The sequence below is a fragment of the Fusarium redolens genome, assembly GCF_020744475.1.
Source record: "Fusarium redolens strain MPI-CAGE-AT-0023 chromosome Unknown BKA55scaffold_29, whole genome shotgun sequence".
In the NCBI taxonomy this organism is placed as follows: domain Eukaryota; kingdom Fungi; phylum Ascomycota; class Sordariomycetes; order Hypocreales; family Nectriaceae; genus Fusarium; species Fusarium redolens.
Genome location: NW_025763692.1, coordinates 327,075 through 345,022, shown reverse-complemented (window position 1 = coordinate 345,022; position 17,948 = coordinate 327,075). Strand labels below are relative to the sequence as shown.

General features: G+C 47.8%; 7 protein-coding genes across 7 annotated transcripts; 4 read left to right on the top strand and 3 right to left on the bottom strand.

Moving 5' to 3' along the window:
- The first annotated feature begins 365 nt into the window (after positions 1-365).
- BKA55DRAFT_656345 (uncharacterized protein) lies at positions 366-2,407 on the top strand. Its single transcript, XM_046197451.1, has 2 exons — positions 366-516; positions 565-2,407. The coding sequence occupies exons 1-2, from the start codon at positions 431-433 to the stop codon at positions 2,213-2,215; spliced, it is 1,737 nt and encodes a 578-aa protein (XP_046041944.1). The 5' UTR covers positions 366-430; the 3' UTR covers positions 2,216-2,407.
- A 37-nt stretch (positions 2,408-2,444) lies between these two features.
- BKA55DRAFT_546393 (uncharacterized protein) lies at positions 2,445-3,229 on the bottom strand (the record flags this gene model as incomplete). Its single annotated transcript, XM_046190912.1, has 3 exons — positions 2,445-2,590; positions 2,636-2,843; positions 3,155-3,229. The coding sequence occupies 3 exons, from the start codon at positions 3,227-3,229 to the stop codon at positions 2,445-2,447; spliced, it is 429 nt and encodes a 142-aa protein (XP_046041943.1).
- A 1,242-nt stretch (positions 3,230-4,471) lies between these two features.
- BKA55DRAFT_697670 (uncharacterized protein) lies at positions 4,472-4,808 on the top strand (the record flags this gene model as incomplete). Its single annotated transcript, XM_046200417.1, has 2 exons — positions 4,472-4,509; positions 4,571-4,808. 2 exons carry the CDS (start codon positions 4,472-4,474, stop codon positions 4,806-4,808), a joined length of 276 nt encoding a protein of 91 aa, XP_046041942.1.
- A 128-nt stretch (positions 4,809-4,936) lies between these two features.
- On the bottom strand, positions 4,937-9,946 carry BKA55DRAFT_717924 (ABC-2 type transporter-domain-containing protein; the record flags this gene model as incomplete). The annotated part of the gene is made up of 11 exons (XM_046200938.1): positions 9,307-9,946; positions 9,172-9,254; positions 8,677-9,128; positions 8,282-8,625; positions 7,985-8,228; positions 7,341-7,936; positions 6,952-7,297; positions 6,595-6,907; positions 5,926-6,545; positions 5,415-5,878; positions 4,937-5,363 (listed from the first exon to the last, which is right to left on the bottom strand). The coding sequence occupies exons 1-11, from the start codon at positions 9,771-9,773 to the stop codon at positions 4,937-4,939; spliced, it is 4,356 nt and encodes a 1,451-aa protein (XP_046041941.1). The 5' UTR covers positions 9,774-9,946.
- Positions 9,947-10,229: 283 nt separating this feature from the next.
- BKA55DRAFT_697668 (uncharacterized protein) lies at positions 10,230-12,750 on the top strand (the record flags this gene model as incomplete). The annotated part of the gene is made up of 11 exons (XM_046200416.1): positions 10,230-10,326; positions 10,374-10,402; positions 10,453-10,507; positions 10,558-10,643; positions 10,693-10,809; positions 10,861-10,876; positions 10,930-11,139; positions 11,193-11,659; positions 11,706-12,178; positions 12,229-12,562; positions 12,610-12,750. 11 exons carry the CDS (start codon positions 10,230-10,232, stop codon positions 12,748-12,750), a joined length of 2,025 nt encoding a protein of 674 aa, XP_046041940.1.
- A 53-nt stretch (positions 12,751-12,803) lies between these two features.
- Positions 12,804-14,205, bottom strand: BKA55DRAFT_528473 (Chloroperoxidase; the record flags this gene model as incomplete). Its single annotated transcript, XM_046189004.1, has 3 exons — positions 12,804-13,134; positions 13,180-13,354; positions 13,404-14,205. The coding sequence occupies 3 exons, from the start codon at positions 14,203-14,205 to the stop codon at positions 12,804-12,806; spliced, it is 1,308 nt and encodes a 435-aa protein (XP_046041939.1).
- Positions 14,206-15,419: 1,214 nt separating this feature from the next.
- On the top strand, positions 15,420-17,073 carry BKA55DRAFT_528617 (uncharacterized protein; the record flags this gene model as incomplete). Its single annotated transcript, XM_046189013.1, has 8 exons — positions 15,420-15,512; positions 15,560-15,692; positions 15,739-15,923; positions 15,974-16,010; positions 16,061-16,128; positions 16,179-16,561; positions 16,622-16,674; positions 16,721-17,073. 8 exons carry the CDS (start codon positions 15,420-15,422, stop codon positions 17,071-17,073), a joined length of 1,305 nt encoding a protein of 434 aa, XP_046041938.1.
- Between the last annotated feature and the right edge of the window lie 875 nt (positions 17,074-17,948).

The window sequence follows — 17,948 nt, the reverse complement described above, 5'->3', positions numbered from 1 at the left end:
TATAGCTCCCATCTCTGATTGGTCAAAAGACCGAGCTCCGACGACAAAAGCAATCTCATCATGACCTGAGGATCTGAAACGCGTCACCAAAATTAAGCATACGATAAAAGATTACGTCCCCTCCACAGGTATAATATTATTAGTTCTTGTTCCAATTGGCCAATGGTTTCAGGCACCAGATTAAAGCACAATCCTTCAACTCGGTCTTTGTCTCAGCCTCTTTCAGCATCGTAAGCCGGGGTAATTATAATTGGACGGTTGTCAGCTTTGCCCCATTAATTGCTCGGTCTTTGAGTTTGCGCTAGCATCGTTTTAGCGATCACGACTCCCTGTCAGCCTCGTGGCGATGGGGGCTGATTTGCTGACGGTTTTATAATCTTCGGTCTTTGCATTTCAGTTTCTCGGTCTTCGGCTGTACACGCGCGCCAAGATGGTAATCTCAACGACAGATGCGACTAAAACGAAGAGGACGAGGACGAATGTAAGGCAGTCCAAGTTTGGCTGCTTTACTTGCAAGTATGACACGTGTGTCCTTGATCACTTTTTCAATGCTGACTCGTCCAGGGCCCGGCGAATCAAGTGCGATGAAGCCAAGCCAGCTTGTCAACGGTGCTTGACTTCAAAACGAGAATGCCAAGGCTATCCCCGAGGCGCATATCCAGACTCGGATAAAACTGCATCGACGACTATATCACTTGTATCCGCGTCTTCTTCACCCTCAGACTCCCCCGCGTCACCATCACCATCAGCAACAACCGTCTCAACCTTGAGATCCCTCGCCTTCAATCCATATTCTCTCTCAAATCCTTTCGTCGACCTCGGATGTACAGTCTTGGTGCAAAGTCCCCGTCGTGCGAGAAACGACATCGAACAAACTTTCTGGTCCCGCACCGTCCCGCAATTATCCCAATCCATCCCCTCAGTACGCGCCGCCATCGAAGCATTTGGCACATCTTATAGCGAATATGTTCTCAGAGGCTCATCTGCGAGACCTGGTTTCGAAACTACAAAGCGATATTCACAGGCCTTGAGACTGGTGCAGCAAGACCTTGCCACCTTGCCGAATGGTCCCATACCATGTGTTGTTGCCTGCCTATTTCTTGGGTTTGTCGAGGCTATACAGCAGAGACTCAACAAAGCACTGGTGCATCTCCAGGGAACATTCTCACTAATGATGTCTCTGACTGATAAACAACTTCTTGCAGAGGTGGATACCAATAGCCTTGTATTGCTCTTGAAGAAGCTTGACCTGCATGTCGCCACATACGCTGTATCCCATCCCCCAAATCTTCCCATGAAACCATTCGTCATGGGTGATGTGCTTAGCTCTTACCCACCAGATGGCTCTCTGTTCAAGATTTTGCACTCAAACTACCATTTCACAGCAAAGGCATTTCCATACAAATACACCAGTCGCCGATCTATCCCACCCGAACTGCTTATTGAACAGGGCCGACAGCTTGCGAATTTGAAGCAATGGCTATCACTTAACGAGCTTCCATCGGCTTCAGATACCGAATCACACGAATCACTGGTCGTTCTTCGCTCCCAATGCCTTGCTGCGTTGATCAACACGGCCATCATTCTCGACCCAAGAGAGACAAGCTATGACTGCTACGGCCCCGAGTTTCAAGAAATTATCACATCCATCGAAACCCTGCTACTGAGTAAAAGCCTCGATGGTGCATCGAGATATAACGGGACGGACACGCTGCCGTCTTTCGTTCCGGAAATGGGCATAATACATCCCTTGTATTTCACAGCAAAGAAATACAGAAGCCCATTCTGGCGTCGAAAAGCTTTAAGCCTCATACTAAAAAGTGGCAAGGAAGGTCCATGGTGCGCTGAGACGGAAGGTTCCCTGATAGCAGCCATCATCAACGCCGAAGAAGGAACTTTCAATCTGGAATCGCTGCATATGGAAAAGATACTAGATAAAAGTCCAGCTAGTATACCAGAGGAGAGGAGATTCAGCGCCGTCTGGGCAAGTGATCCTGAAGGCGAGAATGGGGAGTGCACGCAGTATACTAGGAAGAGATATACCAGGGTCATGATGTATAGATGTAGAGACATAGAAGGGCTTTTGAGAGATGACAAAGGGCCAAGGGAAATTCCATGGCTTGACCCTGAGATGTGTGTGGTTGATTCTGAGTGGTGGATTGGACGGGATGAGCCATTGGATGTGATCCTTTCGATTGGGGGACGGTCAACATGAAATGGCGAGAGAATTTAGAGACCACTTTATCAATATTCCGTAGGCAGAGGGTTAAAAAACAACGAATGTGTATTAGTATCTATTGCAGAGATCGAAATCCCATGGTCGGGGGTAGCTGACAAGTAGATGGGTACCCGACTAGGTAGTTGTTACATACTGAACCAGCACATAAAGCCGTTTGACAAGTACAGGCCCAAACCAATCTTGCAATGCTATGCCTTTTGTCCCTTTACTCCTTGGTACAAGTCTCCTCCTTCTCATTCAGATTAGTAATAACAGAAGCCTCACAAAAGACAAAACCAGCAGCCTCGAGGAACACCGCAGCACCAGCGGTGAGAACATCAACAGCCACAGCAGCCGTACCACAGGCGAAGACTTCCGCCACGGCAGTAGTAGTAGCAGCGAGACGGCATCACTGACAAGCCTCACTGCAGTTCCCTTCATCGATCAGAACTCTTCCACGGCCCTGGCCGCCTTCGATTGCTTTGGCCGCGTCTTCGCGGGCTTGCTGAAGAGCTTGTTCGTTGGCAGCATTCTGACGTTTTGTGAGGCCGGTGGGGAGAGTGCCGGCCCATGCGGAGGCGGCGAAGATGGTGCTAATGATGATTGAGGCCTTCAATTTGAGTTGCTGGTGATGTCAGTATGTAGAAGAGGTACATGGGTATTGTACAAGTCGCACGTACTTGGATGAGATAAAGGACAAGGCCAGCTTGTTATGAGAAGAATAGAATGTTGAGCAAGGAGTAAGAGTGTGGATGTTGTGGTGATGATAAGAAGTTGAGGACCTGGTGATAGACGGATGCTCTATTTTATATGTGAGTTGGGTTGATACTGTCAGATCAGGTAACGTCATCATAGCGATGAACCTAGGAAGGACACATAGCTCTCTGACTCCAAGAACAGAAACAAAGCTGTTCCACCATCGTCTAGACACCAAACCAATGTGGCATGAGGATTTGCCATATTTCCTCTCTCCAATGATCCTTCTAGGTCAAGCATGACATTCTTGGACATTCTAGGTAATCTCAAGAACCGGCTGCTTCTTCACCGAGCTGATACTCTATGAACCTTACTACGGGACAAAATTGTCGAAGGTTTGTTACAGATCTGTCGACTATATCGAACAAATAGAGTAATTCAATGGTGCATGAACTTTTGACAGCGGTTTTATTGGCCTAATTGGGCTGATACAGCTTAAGCTTACAATTATGCATCGATATGAAACGAACGGAAGTTGGGCCGATGTCATCTCATTTAAACTCTAAATAACGAAGTTTAGTCATAACACCACTCACTATTCCTTCACATTTGCCAAGACTGGTTTCGGGGATCTTGGTAAACTACCCCTCAAGTTCACGATGGATCACGAGGACGACTCAGAGGTTCACAAGTAACGAGAAGGGCTTTACCAAGATACAAGTATGCTATAGAATAGATTAACATACGCGCTAGACTTCCAGTGAACTTATTGAATAGTGAAACTATATATTGCTACTACAAAAGTTTGAGTCTGGGTCTTATCGGAAGAAAGCGACGTATAGGAATTTAATCATCAAATGTCATAGAATTTTTCATTGATTTATATATTCCTACATAGACCTCTTTCTTTTACTCCTGTTTGAATCAGGAACTTGAGATATGTCGTCCTGTCTTCAACTCGAAGGTGGCCAGGCCCTGGTCACCAAATAGAGTTTTTCTGAGGCGAACATGACACGGTCTCGGATTTTATGTCGCCCCGAACCTATAGCATAGAATGAGTTTCAGGACAATTTAGCCTCTGTATGGTTTGCGAAATGATTTCTCTTTTAGGAATGTAATATTGTCTTTTTCTAGAGTCTCTTCAGAATCATGCCATATCTCCGTTAGTCAAGTTCAGCTCAAATTTGTGTCGATGTGAAACTGCATAGAGGATTGGCTTTAACTGACTTGTGCGGATGGTTTCAGAGATTCAAAGGCTCCTTGATTGGAGTTAAACCTTGATGACTGTCTTGGGCATATTAGATAATGAACTAAGCATTGGTACGCTTCTCAGTTCAAATTGACTATAAGAGTTGCTTCGTTCCTCGACTAGAATACCTGAATAGCATCATCACCAACCATCTCTTCTTCCACCTTTCTACAGACCAACCTTTCTCCTTTTCAGGTTATAACCTCTACTCAAGGTAAACACCCAAAACACTCGACTTATCTGATAAAGTCTAACGCAATGGCAGTCCCTTTCGCAACAGTTAAGCAGGTCTTAGCAACATCATCAAAATGAAGTTCTTCGTCATCGCCCTTCTATCTTCCGTCAGGTAAACCTCCCCCTTCCCCCATCTACCTCTATTCTCTAATACTGACATGTCCCGAATATAGCACCGTCATGGCTATTGACTGTTTCTGCGTCACCACTGACGATGACGTTGCCGCTGGTCGACAGCCCCAGCGCAAGTTCAACCTCAGTGGTCGCTGTGAGGAACTCGGAGGGAGAGCCGATATCGAGTCACGCACTTGTGAACTACTCCCGGAGGCTAGTGCCTTCACTGAAGCGGATTGCAGCATTGACTCAGGCGACCGAGTCCTTGTTCCTAATTGCTTTGCGTCTGTTCTCTAAAGCCTAGGAGAAGGAGTTGGGAACAAGAGGTCTACTCGGAGGTTTCAATAGTTATTGCTAGGAACAGATATCTAAATAAAAGGCCACTTGACAGGAATAACTGAGAACCCGTATCGGGCTCGAAGCCTCTACTTCTTCCAAAACAACAATCGTGTACCCTTCTTGGGCACCCTGATTAACCAATATGCCATCAACGCTGCAACAACATCGAATACAATGAACGCCCACATCAGGCCAAAGTTTCTCCATCTCTCACTGTATCGAATACTCAGAGTTCCAAGGTATGTATCCGTCGATGCAATCGGACAGTAAAGGCACGTCTGGTTCGATCCCGGATTGGAAAGAGAGCCTCCGACAGCTTGAACGAATTGTCCCACATACTCGCCACAAGTGAGGTTCGCTGGCGTCTGGAACTGGAGAAATTCGATTTCCGAGCATGTAACTTCTTGCTTACCAACACCATCAGAAATTATGGCGCCGATGAGGTAGGTCATAGGCGAGACGCGGTACATGAAGGCCCAGAATCCAGGAAGACCCGAGTATGGGACAAGGACACTATCGGCCATGATTAGCTGAGGAGATCTATCATTGCAAAGTGCAACTTACCCGGAGAATACAAGAGTCATCATGAATAGCAACAGCGCAAAAGTCGCTCCAACCTCAGCAGTCGGCGCGCCAGCAACACACATATGCGCAAACGTCCCCTCATACACCATGAAAACCCACGTTAACAGAAACATAAGCGCGCCCCTCTCATGCTGCGTATCCGTAACACGACCATTGTCATACATACCAACAAGAAAGTAAAACGGGAAGTACACCGCCAACGACGCCACAGAGTTCCAGAGCATCTCGATGACTGTGTTGGCGAGGATGAGGTTGTACCAAGCGTATGTCTTTGAGGATCTTTCACGTCCTTCGTAGAGTGTTCGCTGGGTGACGAAGCCGGGCATCGTTTGGTAGATTAGGAATGCGAAGATCACGAGGAGCATGAAAATTGAGAAGAGTTGGTTTTGGAGACCTTGGAGGGATAGTGGAGAGTTTTGGAAGGAGAGGCCGATGAAGAGGCTCTGAGAGAGGTTAGCAATTGTTCGAGAATGGTGAATGGCTGGCTTACGGTTATGAGGCAGAGTGAGAGCTTGGAGTAGATGTATGTCGGTGTTCGCCAGTATTGCTCGGCAACGCGCTTGGTACAGACCAAGAACTGTTGAGAGAGTGAAGCAGCATAAGCCGTGTCCTGAGTATCTGACTCGTGGCGGTCAACGTGTTTCGTCTGAGTGAGAGTATCAAGTTCTTTCTGAACACTGACAAACTCGGAACTTCCCTTCCAAGTCTCAGCCCAGTCACGATCCGTATGAGCACCCGGTGCAGCACCAATGACATGGAGCATCCACTCTGCAGGATTCTCTTCAGGACGGCACGCAACAGCATCATACCTCTCAAAGTATCCCGTCAAAGCAGTAGCATTCTCGCCGATATCACCAAAGTAAACAGTCTTGCCACCTTTCGCTAGGAGTAACAGACGGTCGAACTGCTGAAATATGATGCCGGAAGGTTGGTGAATGGTACAGAGGATAGCTAACCCATGGTCTGCGAGCTTCTTGAGAAGTGAGACGATTGCCCATGCTGTTTGACTATCGAGGCCGGAGGTTGGTTCGTCGAGAAAGATGAGGGCTTCGGGTTTGGCGACGAGCTCGATGCCGATGGAGAGGCGTTTCCGTTGCTCCACATTGAGACCTGAACCGTCAGTCAACAACATTCATTGCGTAATAATTGGAGAAAATACCTTTACCAGGCACTCCGATAACTGCATCTGCATAGAGACTCATCTCTAGCAGACCAATGATCTCTTCAACATAGCCGATCTTGTCTTTCATTGGAATGGAAGATGGTTGTCTGAGAACAGCACTGAATCGAAGAGCCTCTCTGACAGTAGATGTCTCAAGGTGAATATCCTGCTGCTGCACGTATCCAGTGGTTCTCTGGAATGACTTGCTGCGTGGTAGTCCATTGACAAGTATGTCGCCCGTGATGACTCCCATGGTGACGCGATCAGCTAACACGTCGAGAAGCGTCGTCTTGCCGGCTCCGGTGGCGCCCTGTAATCGTTAGCTCGTGTTACTGGCAGTTAGAAGTGACTTACCATCAGAGCAGTTAGCTTCCCTGGTTGGACCCAACCGTTGACGCTTGAAAGGATCCGTCGCGTCTCGCCCTTGACTTTAATATCATAACAGAGGTTCCTCCAGCAGAATGTAGAAGTTCTTGGTGGCTTTTCAGTCGCTAGATGGTTTTCGTCACCATTCACTGCTCGCTGGGGCTGGAATTCGTGCTTGACGGCTTCTTCATCTGTGGTCTCCGGGCGATGAGACTTCTGAGCTTTGCGAAATACGAGGATCTCACCCTTCGAAGCTTCAGATGAGAAGTACTCTGCCGAAAAGAGGTACGTGAAGGTGAAGAAGACAATGAATGCGATAAGGATGCCGTAGTTCCTGAAAGATTAGCTAGGTCTGTAAAACAAGTATCATAACGTACCTCCAAAGATGCGAGTAGTAGTACTTGTAAACAGTCCCAATGAAGAAATCCCCATCGATGGCATCCCGACCTGGCAGAGCACCAGCAACAGAACAGGTCCGCTGCGTCGGCTGAATGTCTTCATACCCAGGACCAGAGGGTATCATCACCTGACATCCGAACGACCGACCCGAGAACTCATTTGCGACCAAAGACTCGTAAGCGTAAGCAATGGGATTGACATAGTTGATCCACCTGAGCCAGCCCTTCATACTGCGGATAGGCAGGACGAATCCAGCGTAGATTACCAAACCGATGATAAAGATGGCAGCAGGAACGAGTGCTTGATGAACTGTCTTTGAGGACTGGGCGATGGTGCGAAGAATCATTGACATTGTCATGGTTGTTGTGAAACCGAAGAGAAGGAAGATGAAGAATGATGAGGCATCGCGGCGGAGGTTCGCCATGAAATAGAGCGGGATGTTGAAGGCCAGAGTTGAGATGATCTTAGATGGTAAATCGCAGACGATGGAGGAGACAGACTCAGAAAGAGGTCGATACAAGGCATATCTGGCATGCTTCTCGACGATTGGTCGTTGGCTATAGAGGGCGAGGATCTATCCGAAGTCAGTAAGCTTAAACTTCTATGTGTTGAAATGACAAACCTCCAAAGCGCTACTGAGACCGTTGAACAGAATCGCGAAAAATAGGATTGAAGCTCGCCGGTTCATTCCCTCAGCTGTGCTAGGTAGATCAAAGTAAACACTCCCAAGAACAAGAGACATGAAAAAGTTGCCCAGGACAGTGACTATGAAGAATGTCTTGTCACCAAGAAGCCTCTTAATACCTCGCCCGATACATAACTGAATCTGCATCGGAATGGAAATGGTGAAAGGGCTCTTGTCGGACCTAGAAGATCAGTCAGCTAATATAACCCGTAGTTTTCTTGATGGGTTACGTACGTGAACCTGGCCTTCTGCGCCCTCCTAATCCCCCTCAAGGTCTCAATTTGCTTCCCATCAAGAGGATACTGAATCTCAAACGCAGCGATATCACTTAGAAGTAAAGCTCTGTGTTGACTCATTCTCCACTCATCAGCGAACTCTTCGGGACTGCGAGGGACTCTGTTCTCAAAACCAGGTCGGATGATGCGTTCGTCGGGGTTTGTGAGGGACGTTAAGAAGTCGGCGGTTGTTTGGCGGGGAGGACATTCGAAGCCCATGGCGGTAAAGTATTTCGTCGCTTCGTTCGTTGGGCCGAAGAAGATCTGGAGGCCTTCGTAGAGGAGGAGGACTTTATCGAATTCCTAAAAAGATCATTAGTAGTTAGGAGAAGCAGGAGTTGGGGGCATACTTGCGTCGTATGCTGCCTGGCTAGCCTGATACATAGCAACAACCGCACTAGCACCACCAAGCTTCGTCCCAAGCCTCAACTTCTTCACAAACTCCAACGCCGTCGCACTATCCAACCCTCTCGTACTATTATCCCAACACTGAATAGCGCTCTGATTCAAAATCGCTTCAGCAATACTAACCCTCTTTCTCTCGCCGCCACTAACGCCTCTAACAAAGTCATCTCCGACCTTCGTGTTAAGAGTGTTGGAGATACCAAACATGGCCATGACTGCATCTCTCATGTGTTCGGCGTAGACGTGGCGTGAGATGTTGGCGACGATGTGTTGGGGCGTGCGGGCGAGGGCGGCGAAGAGGAGGGTGTCGCCAACGGTTAGTTGGGGGAAGTGGATGTCTGTTTCGGCTTGGTAGATTACTTCTCCTCGGAAGTTTCTGTGCATTACGTCCCAGGGAATACCTGGAGGGTTAGATGGTGTAGAGAGGAGGGTAGAGGGAGGTACCTTGGTAGTTGAACTCGGATGAGTCGTCGAGGTGTAAACCGTGGGTATGTCCAGCGATCGTCTTGAGCAGCGTAGAAACGCCACTGTACCAGTGTTAGATAAGAACTCAAATGGTCAGTGAGTTCGATAACATACCTTCCTGGACGACCCAGGACAAGAAGCAGCTCTCCACTCTTCACCAACCCATCAAACTCTGAAATAATCTTGATCTTTTGCTTCCTCTTCGCAAACCAATCAAGCGCAGCAAGAGGACTTCTCCAGATAACATTGAAAACATCCTTCTGATACTCCGTCGGATCGCTAAACCCATGCACACTAAGATTTCGCCAAGATACACCAGCTGTATATCGCGGATGCTTACTTGGGTCTTTCGAGAAAGCGTGAAGCAAGGCCTTAACCCATGATTCAGGCTCGAAGTCTGGGGATTTAGGGTCCAGGCGGGAGTCTTGGGTGAGGAAGGGATTGATGTTGGTTGAGAGCGCGGAGAATGTACGAGTGTGAGAGAATGTTCGGGCGAGTTGTAACACGGGCTCGGCGATGTCGTCGACGGTTGTCTCGGCCTCTGTGTCTTGAGGCGTAGAGGGAGGCGTACGCTCATGCATTTTGAAGTATTCAAGGATGATTATTTGATCAAAAGAGTGAACTGTGTCTGTTTGCGCAGTGCATTGGAAAAGAAGTTGCCATCATGGTTCATATAAGAAAGTTTACGGAGTCCGCTATAAACGGCGTCATAGTGAGCCCACATTGTTGTAATTTCCGAAACACTACTCCATCCAATCCAATCCATACTCTATGCGTCATATGCGTAAAGATATCTCAACGCCGTTCAAAAGATATCCTTCCGATTCTGCCATCAAGTCTTCACGTGCAACTCCGTTTGGATCCCGGCACTAGCCCAAGCCAGGCATCATCAGTCCCACTTCTATGTGTCACTAAACCGAACAAGGAATCTCGGTGCCGAAACTTCAGCCTCATCTGATCCCTTAACTTCCTCAACGCCGTCTGTCTTCTCCGTTGTTGCTTCTTTCACTTTTGCATCGCTATCGGACTCTTCCAAAATGCCGCAGACTCCGCCTCTTTCCGAACGTCGACTCCGAAGTACTCTTACCTCTAAAGCGTGCGATTCTTGCAAGGCTAGGAAGATCCGTTGTTCCGGTTTGTTATTCTGGATATGGGATAGAGTTATGAGGCTGATTTAGCAGGTTACCCTCCGCCGTGCCAGAGTTGTAGTGTATGTGGATATGGGCTGCTGCAGAGTGGTACTGATTATGACGTGCATAGATTCGAGGTGCGACCTGTCGATTCGGGACGCGCAAAATACCACTCAGAAAGAATGGTACGTTATATCATCCATCTTGAGCTTTAATCGTTCTGATGTATAATTAGTCAACCGCAACTTACTACTCATTACCACTGAGGCATCTCCAAGCATCAAAGTGAACGAAGTCAGCCCTGCTGTCCAGAAGCTTCCTGTATGTCTCAATGAATTCTTTCTTCAGCCTAGGAAGCTAATCCAACTAGGATCTGAAACAAGATATCGTTTATCAGCCTATACAGAATGATCTCTTTGTAGATCGCATCTTGTTTGGGTCATCATCAACAGATGTCCCGAATGCCGATGAACGCTTCTCTTTGAAGGTGAGTAGATACATATCCTCTAATCAGTCAACTAGGCTAACTTCTTCATAGGGCATTGGTCTCTTGAGTACGTCGATAATATTCATATTCACTATCTATAAGATGGCTTATTACTTCCAGGCGGTACTCATAGCGTCACCTTCTTCTCCGACAGCAGACTTGAGACGCTGTCTGCCAAACTTCAAAACAACAAAGTCAACGACCTCATTCGACGAATGTCCTCAGTCATCAATAACAGAGCCAAAGTCACGAGCAGTACCTCGCCTGAACATTTGCCTGAGCTGTGTCTTCCGTCCCTGGATCCTGCATACGCATCAAAATGCATAACGAGTAGGTCATTTGTGTTTATGTGACATGGATGAGATTGACCAGTCTGAACTCAGCATACTACGAACAAGTCCATCCACTATTTCCTCACCTCGATCGCGAGACCTTCGATTCCACCATCGCAAGCCCCAACCTCAGCACCATCCTCCTCAACGATCCCGCTTTCTCCGCCTTGTATCACTCTGTACTCGCCCTTGGCAGTCTACACGACGGTGGCGGCAGTTTCGAGCCTGGGAAGGGAAAAGCGTGGGAATTGCTCTCCGTCGCATTAGCCCGTGTTCCGAACCTCCCTAGAGCCAAGAACTCGCTAGTCGCTCTTCAGGCTATAACAACAGTTGCTGTATATTGTCTAGGCGTGCCGTGTATATCCATTGAACATAAAATCATGACGGAAATGGCTCGGATGGCTCAGGATCTGGCGCCTGTACTTTGTAAAGGACCTGGTGCCAAGACGTTCTACAGGGTGTTTTGGGTTGTTTACGTGATAGAGAAGATCATGAGCTTCCACTTTGGCCGCCCTTCGGTAGGTTATTTCATGATGCTCCTGGTTCTCTAGCTCACTTTCACAGGCCATCATCGACGCTAATATCATTGTGCCTATGCCTTACATACCCGAGTCTCACCTTGGAGCCCTAAATTGGACAACCATACTCGCTCAACAGGCCCGTCTTTTGTCACGAGCGATGAATACCCTGTTCTGCCCCGGTGTCTGCCATAGGGGATCGCAGTACTTTCTGATGACCATTGATCAACTTCTTGAAGACCTTGAACAGTGGAGAGCATCTATCGCTGATGAATTTCGCCCGGGATATCCGTCGCAGTTCAATTTGCTCCGTAGGCCTTTGCACGGTACAGTTGGGATTTGGATCAACTATCTCTACTACAGCCTTAAACTCATTTTGCTCCGGAGCAGGCTACAGATTGACAGCTGTCAGGGCAGCGAACTGAGCAAGACAAGTCATAGTGATCCGCTCATAGAGGTTTCTCGGTCCGTACTCGAGATTGTTACATATGTTGACGTCGAGCCATCAACACCACTATGGTCGGTTCCACCAATAAGCATAACCGCCCAAGATACTAACCAATTTTCAGGATCATTGCAGCTATCCCATTGTGCGCTCTCTTCGTTCTTTTTGATCACGTTATCAGCCACCCCAAGTCTCCAGACACAAGAAGCAACCTCGCCCTACTTAATATTGCAGGAGGCCATTTTAGCCGAATCGAGTTTGCATCTGGAGGCACATTGCCTGGCTCGCTCATCAGTGAATTTACATACATTGCACGCGAGTATATCAACCAGTGTGATAATCTGGAGTCGCTCAAGGGAGGTCAAAGCATGCTTCATACGGAAAATCACGATACTTCATTGGATGAGTCTTGCACCTCTGGAGCAAATCCGGGAACAAGCCAAAGTCTCGAGCAAGATGTAGGTCAATATCCCAGCGCCTTCTCTTCCGGCTCTAACGATTACAGTTTGAGATGGCTCAAGCTACAGTCCTAAACTCTACATCGCTGATGGATCCTATCTATGCTCCAATTGAAACTCTATGGGACGGTGGAAGTGATCCATTATATGGTATAGACGTGATGAACCTTTTTAATAGTATTATGTAAGAGGTATCTGCGAAGGTATATAGAGCTAAACCAGAGAGCCAGGTAATTAGAGATTAGATAACAGAAGAGCCCAGGCTGGCACCAGGGAACTTGTCCTTGATTCCATCCTCGAAGTCCTGTCCACCAACAGTCAGGTCCTTAAAGGCTGGGCAAGCTAGATTCAAGAGAGTAGATCCGATAGCGTCGGTGATGAGTTCGAGAGGAGCTGCGATGATAGAGAAGATAGTTGAAAGAGAGTTTGGCGCAACGGTCTTGACGATCTCGAAGATAAAGCAAAGCAGGTTGTTGCCCTCGAGAAGCTTGGTGAGGTTGAGCACTCCGCCGGTGATGTTTGTTACGTCGACGCCTGCGTAGCTGTTGACCTCTCCCATGTTGCCTCCGATGCTGTACTTGTTAGCATGTGCTTTGTATCTACGTAGGTACAATTACCTTCCGAGCTCAGGGTACTTCGCGATTAAGGCAAGAAGATCCAAGTTGAGACTAATGAGACCATAGTCAACTGATCTACGATACCAATTCTCTGGGATTCTCTCCCAGCCGCGCTTGTAGACAAGCTTTCCGTCTTTCTCATGAACAGCGAAGAAGCTCTTCAGGGTTTCTCGGTCTATCTGCCATTAGCAAGTTGATCGTAGATCCCATAGTAGCCTACTCACCCATGATATCCTCAGTGCTTCCAACAGTGTGGTTCGAAAGCAACCGACAAGCAAAGAAGTATCCCGCATTTCGCGCAATCATACCCGTGAAGGGTCCATAGTAAAAGTTAGGATTAGTAGCAACTGTCTCATGGAATCGGATCTTGGCTCGTTTGGCAATAGCGTCAAAGTCATAAGTACCCTCATCGGAAGCCATATCGTAGAGCGACTGAAACAGGTCCATGTCCATGGTAGACGCATCTCCAGTGACATACAAGTCATCCCGTGTGTTGGATGAATCACCTTCGATGATGTTGTGTGATCCGTTCAGACCTCGCGGTGTTCCCAACAGTCCGATGAGGTTACCAAGAATATTCTGTGCGCCACTGGCGGTGCTGCCGATGGAGAAGCCTGGGTTGAGAGATAGAGGGTTTCCGACAAAAACAGTGCCCATGGTTGCCAAGATAGTTGCCAAGTCCACTCCCATTCCGTAAACCTGGTTGATAGCACCCGCTACCTCGACGAGGCTTGTAACTCCCTTGCGACTGATATATCCATGGTTCGCCAGCGCATTGAGACCAGGACAAGGACCTCGCTGGTCACCCTTCTCAAAGTTCGGTGGGATGAATTTGTGCTCGCCAGTTACTTTGATAGGCTTGCTGGCGAGATCAAGCGAAAGTCTCTTATCATGGCTTCGAACTGCTTCTTCCACTTTACCTGAAAGTCTTGCAGAAACAACCTTTCCGACAGGACCCTCGAGGTATGATGGAAAGCCATACACGCCGAGGCAGAGAAAAAATGAAAGAAAGTAATGCCACTGCATGATGAGTAGCTAGGTAGTAAAAGAGTGTAACAAAAAGAGTGTGAAGAAACAAAAATGCCGAGAGGGTTGGAAAAACATACGATATGTTTGGCTAGTTAGCTTATTCCTCGCTAGTCTCTACCCCATTACGCAACCATATTCGCGCCCGTCAAGATTGAGATCTTCTTCCCCTCCTGACAAGCTGCATGCATAATAAACGACCGCCCGCCTTAGCTGGACCACGGAACCGGGACAAGCATGCCGGTAGGTGGAAAACCCTGCTGGAGTCATTAGGGTCTAGACGATCAGTCACTTTCGGTAATTGTTTGAAACATCACTTAAGTCGAATTGGGGAAGCAGCGCCGTTGAAGAAGGACTTTGCCTAAAGGGCGTTGGTTGTTTCACGTTTTCTGGCTTGAGTTCCCCGATGTGACGCTGGTTTATGAATGGGGAAAGGTTTTGTGAAGTGCCGATTGTGATTGAAAGCTAAATAACGCATGATATTTTAGCATTCATTCTCTCAGATGGTCTATGCAAAGTGCTCAAGCCTTTCAGTCTGAGCGAAGTACGAGTCAGTCAGCGCAAACTGTCTGACAGCTGTCGTGACGTCTGCGGGTCGATTCTCAATATGATCCAAATCGCTGGGAATCATCCAAGCGAACTTGGCATTTTCCCGGCGGAAAGGAACCAGTGGACCTTGCCCAATCAGTCACTTTTACGTCGCAAGGGTAGACCTTCTAGGCAACACAAGGATACCCTACCCCCACCAAATTATCGCTCTGTTGATCGCCAAGCATCCCCTGTTCAAAAAAGCAAAGCCCGTTTGGATGGGGCTATCATTGTGACATTCCAGAGCAAGTTTCTGTCATTTGAACTATTCGCTGCGTCGTATATTTGGCGTGTTTAGATTGCCGACCAGCGTTTTACTAGCTTGCGAGCTCTCATATGGAGTAGAGTATCATCGGTTCCAGCAACATAATCCAGGCAACATTGATAAGAGAACCGGCTCTTTGGCTCAGTGATGATCATTGTTTATACAGCAAACAAGGATATCCTGTACCGAAACATTTTTCAACGCTTTTAACATGTCTTTTTTCCTCTACTGCAGGTCGATGTTTTAAGCTGATTTGAAAGGGACCAATCCACCCGGCGTTCCCGACAGGTTTTCTTCTTTTGTTCTTTCCTCTTGCACTCCCAACTGCCCATACCTTTTATGGTCTTTTGATCCGGCGGCAATGAAGGTCCTTGGTTCACTGGCACTAGTGCTGGCTTTATTTCAGCTTGGTGTATCGGCCGCCGCGGCGCCCGAAGAGCCTCCAACTTGTGGTGTAGGTGAAGCTTTTCTACCATCGAGATATGGCTAACTCGTCGGTAGGCGATCTGTATTCAGACAGAGGCTATCAAGTCACCTTGTGGTCTGAACGTTACGTGTATTTGTACAAATGTTGAGCTTAATGAGAAGATCTCAGCTTGTGTTGCGGCTAACTGTACGGTGAGGGAGAGTTTATGTGAGTCTCGTGCCCTCTGTTACTGGTAATAGCTGACTTTTTGCAGTGGTTCAAAGTTACTCCAAGCATACGTGTGGCGCACCATCTCGCGATCGTACAACGCTGGTATGGGTTATTGGTATCGTCTTTCTTATTCTCGGCCTCATAGGCTTCGGTCTGCGTGTAATGGCTAGAGTGTTTGTTGTTAAGCAAACATGGGGAGCCGACGATTGGGTCATGCTTTTTGCGGTGGTATGTATAACTCTCTGCCTCTTCAACGCCAGCAGCTCACCTTTGCATAGGCTCTCATGGTACCACTCAATGCTTTGTCTGTACAGAGTAAGTCCATACTTGTCGATTGCCTCGATCCGCTGCTAATCAATTGCCAGTCTCACGCGTTGGACTGGGTAAAGACATATGGAACGTTCATCCCGATGATATCACCGACTTTCTTTATGTGAGTCCCATCATTCTTCATGATATTCACCATAATACTGACAGACCAAGCTGTTCTTCTGGGACGAACTTCTCTACCTCGGAGCCCTTCCCGTCACCAAGATCTCCATCCTTCTCTTCTATCTCAAAGTCTTTCCTGGCAAAAACATTCGAATGGCATGCTGGATCTTTATCGGTCTGAACGTCGCATACTTCATAACCTTTGAGCTCATTTCCATTTTCCAATGCAGACCAATCGAGGGCGCTTGGAGAGCATGGGACAAGGAGTTCAAGGCGAAGTGCAACAACATCAATCTACAGGGCTGGTTTGCTGCCATTCTTAACATCTTTCTTGATGTTGGGACGATGTGTATACCGTTGAAGGAACTCTATGGACTGTCGATGTCGCTTAAGAAGAAGATACAGCTCATGCTCATGTTTAGCGTCGGTATCTTGTAAGTCTCTCTCCCCAATACCTTTCACTCTGCTAACATGATCAGCGTCACCATTGTCAGCGCCGTCCGTCTTCGATCACTAGCAAGCTACGCAACCACCAGCAACGTAACCCGTAAGCCTCCCCAATCCTTTATATTTCCCCTCTAACAATTTTACAGAGGACTACGTTGAAATCGGGTACTGGAGCACAATCGAAGTCCCCGTCGGCATAATCTGCACCTGCATGCCCGCCATCCGCGCCCTCTTCGGCATAATCTTCCCCAAAGTCTTCGCCTCCACGAACCGCAGCAAGAGCAGCTACGCCAACATCTCCAAGGAGTCAAAACCGACCTCTGACAGAAAGGGCATGAACACGCCGCAGATCACCATCGAGACGGAGATCTCTACTAGGTACTCGCGCCACCATGATGATTCTTCGGTAATTGAACTCACGCACGTGGGGAGGGAACAGGGACACGAGGAGAGTGCATGGACGGATAGGAGGCCGGTTGTTCCGTCTGAGCCTGTGTGATGTCGATCATCATGTCATTTGATGACCTTGAAAAGTTAGCTAGTGCCTGTTTTTTTAGTTAGAGTATTTAGAAGAGTTGAGATTTCTTTGTCGTTGATTATGTTATGCACTAGTAAACACCATCTAAACCAAAGAGGTTGTTAGGCAAATTTTATTGTTGAGGCTTATACGTTTGTAGACATGATCGTCCGGGGTAATGTTTCACTAGTTGACACCGTCGCACAGACGGAAAGCATCCCCGTATTCTCTAGCTCAACGGTCAGCCCTGCTGTAATGAAAATAGCGATATGGAGATGTTCTAGATTGCGAACATCAACATCCGCGGCTCGGGCAGATCCTCAAAGTCTATGAGGTGCTCTACCAGAAGTCTATTATTTTTGGCATTCTCTCATTTCAGTTACAGGCTCCAGGTCTAAGACAATTGTGTCATCAGTTTCACTTGTCAAGATGACAGGTGGAATCTCCGTTGTCATGGTAAGCCTAGCCGATGCTACACTGACAACCTTGCCCTGCCGCTACCATGAGTCACGGCATTTCGAGTTCCCGTTCCCTTCTACCCAACTCCACCGCGATTACTACTGTAACACGCGAGTAAGACCTCACGCCTTGTCAGTTCATTAGTCCAGGGGCCACAAACCCAACGTCTCCACGTCGAGTTACTTCGCCTACCTTTTTCCGGGCATCAAAAGGATTCCGTCAATCTACTCTATCGATGCGCACTGAATCCTTCGCCCGTTCTTGATAAGCGGAATCGATTAGACCTCCAAATTCCGCTTTCGTATCGACGTTTCCATCCGGCTGTGAAAGGCCGAAAGCGTTCTTCTGTTCTGGAATACCTCCTGGCGATCGTTTTGCAGGCGGGGTTTGGTAGTATT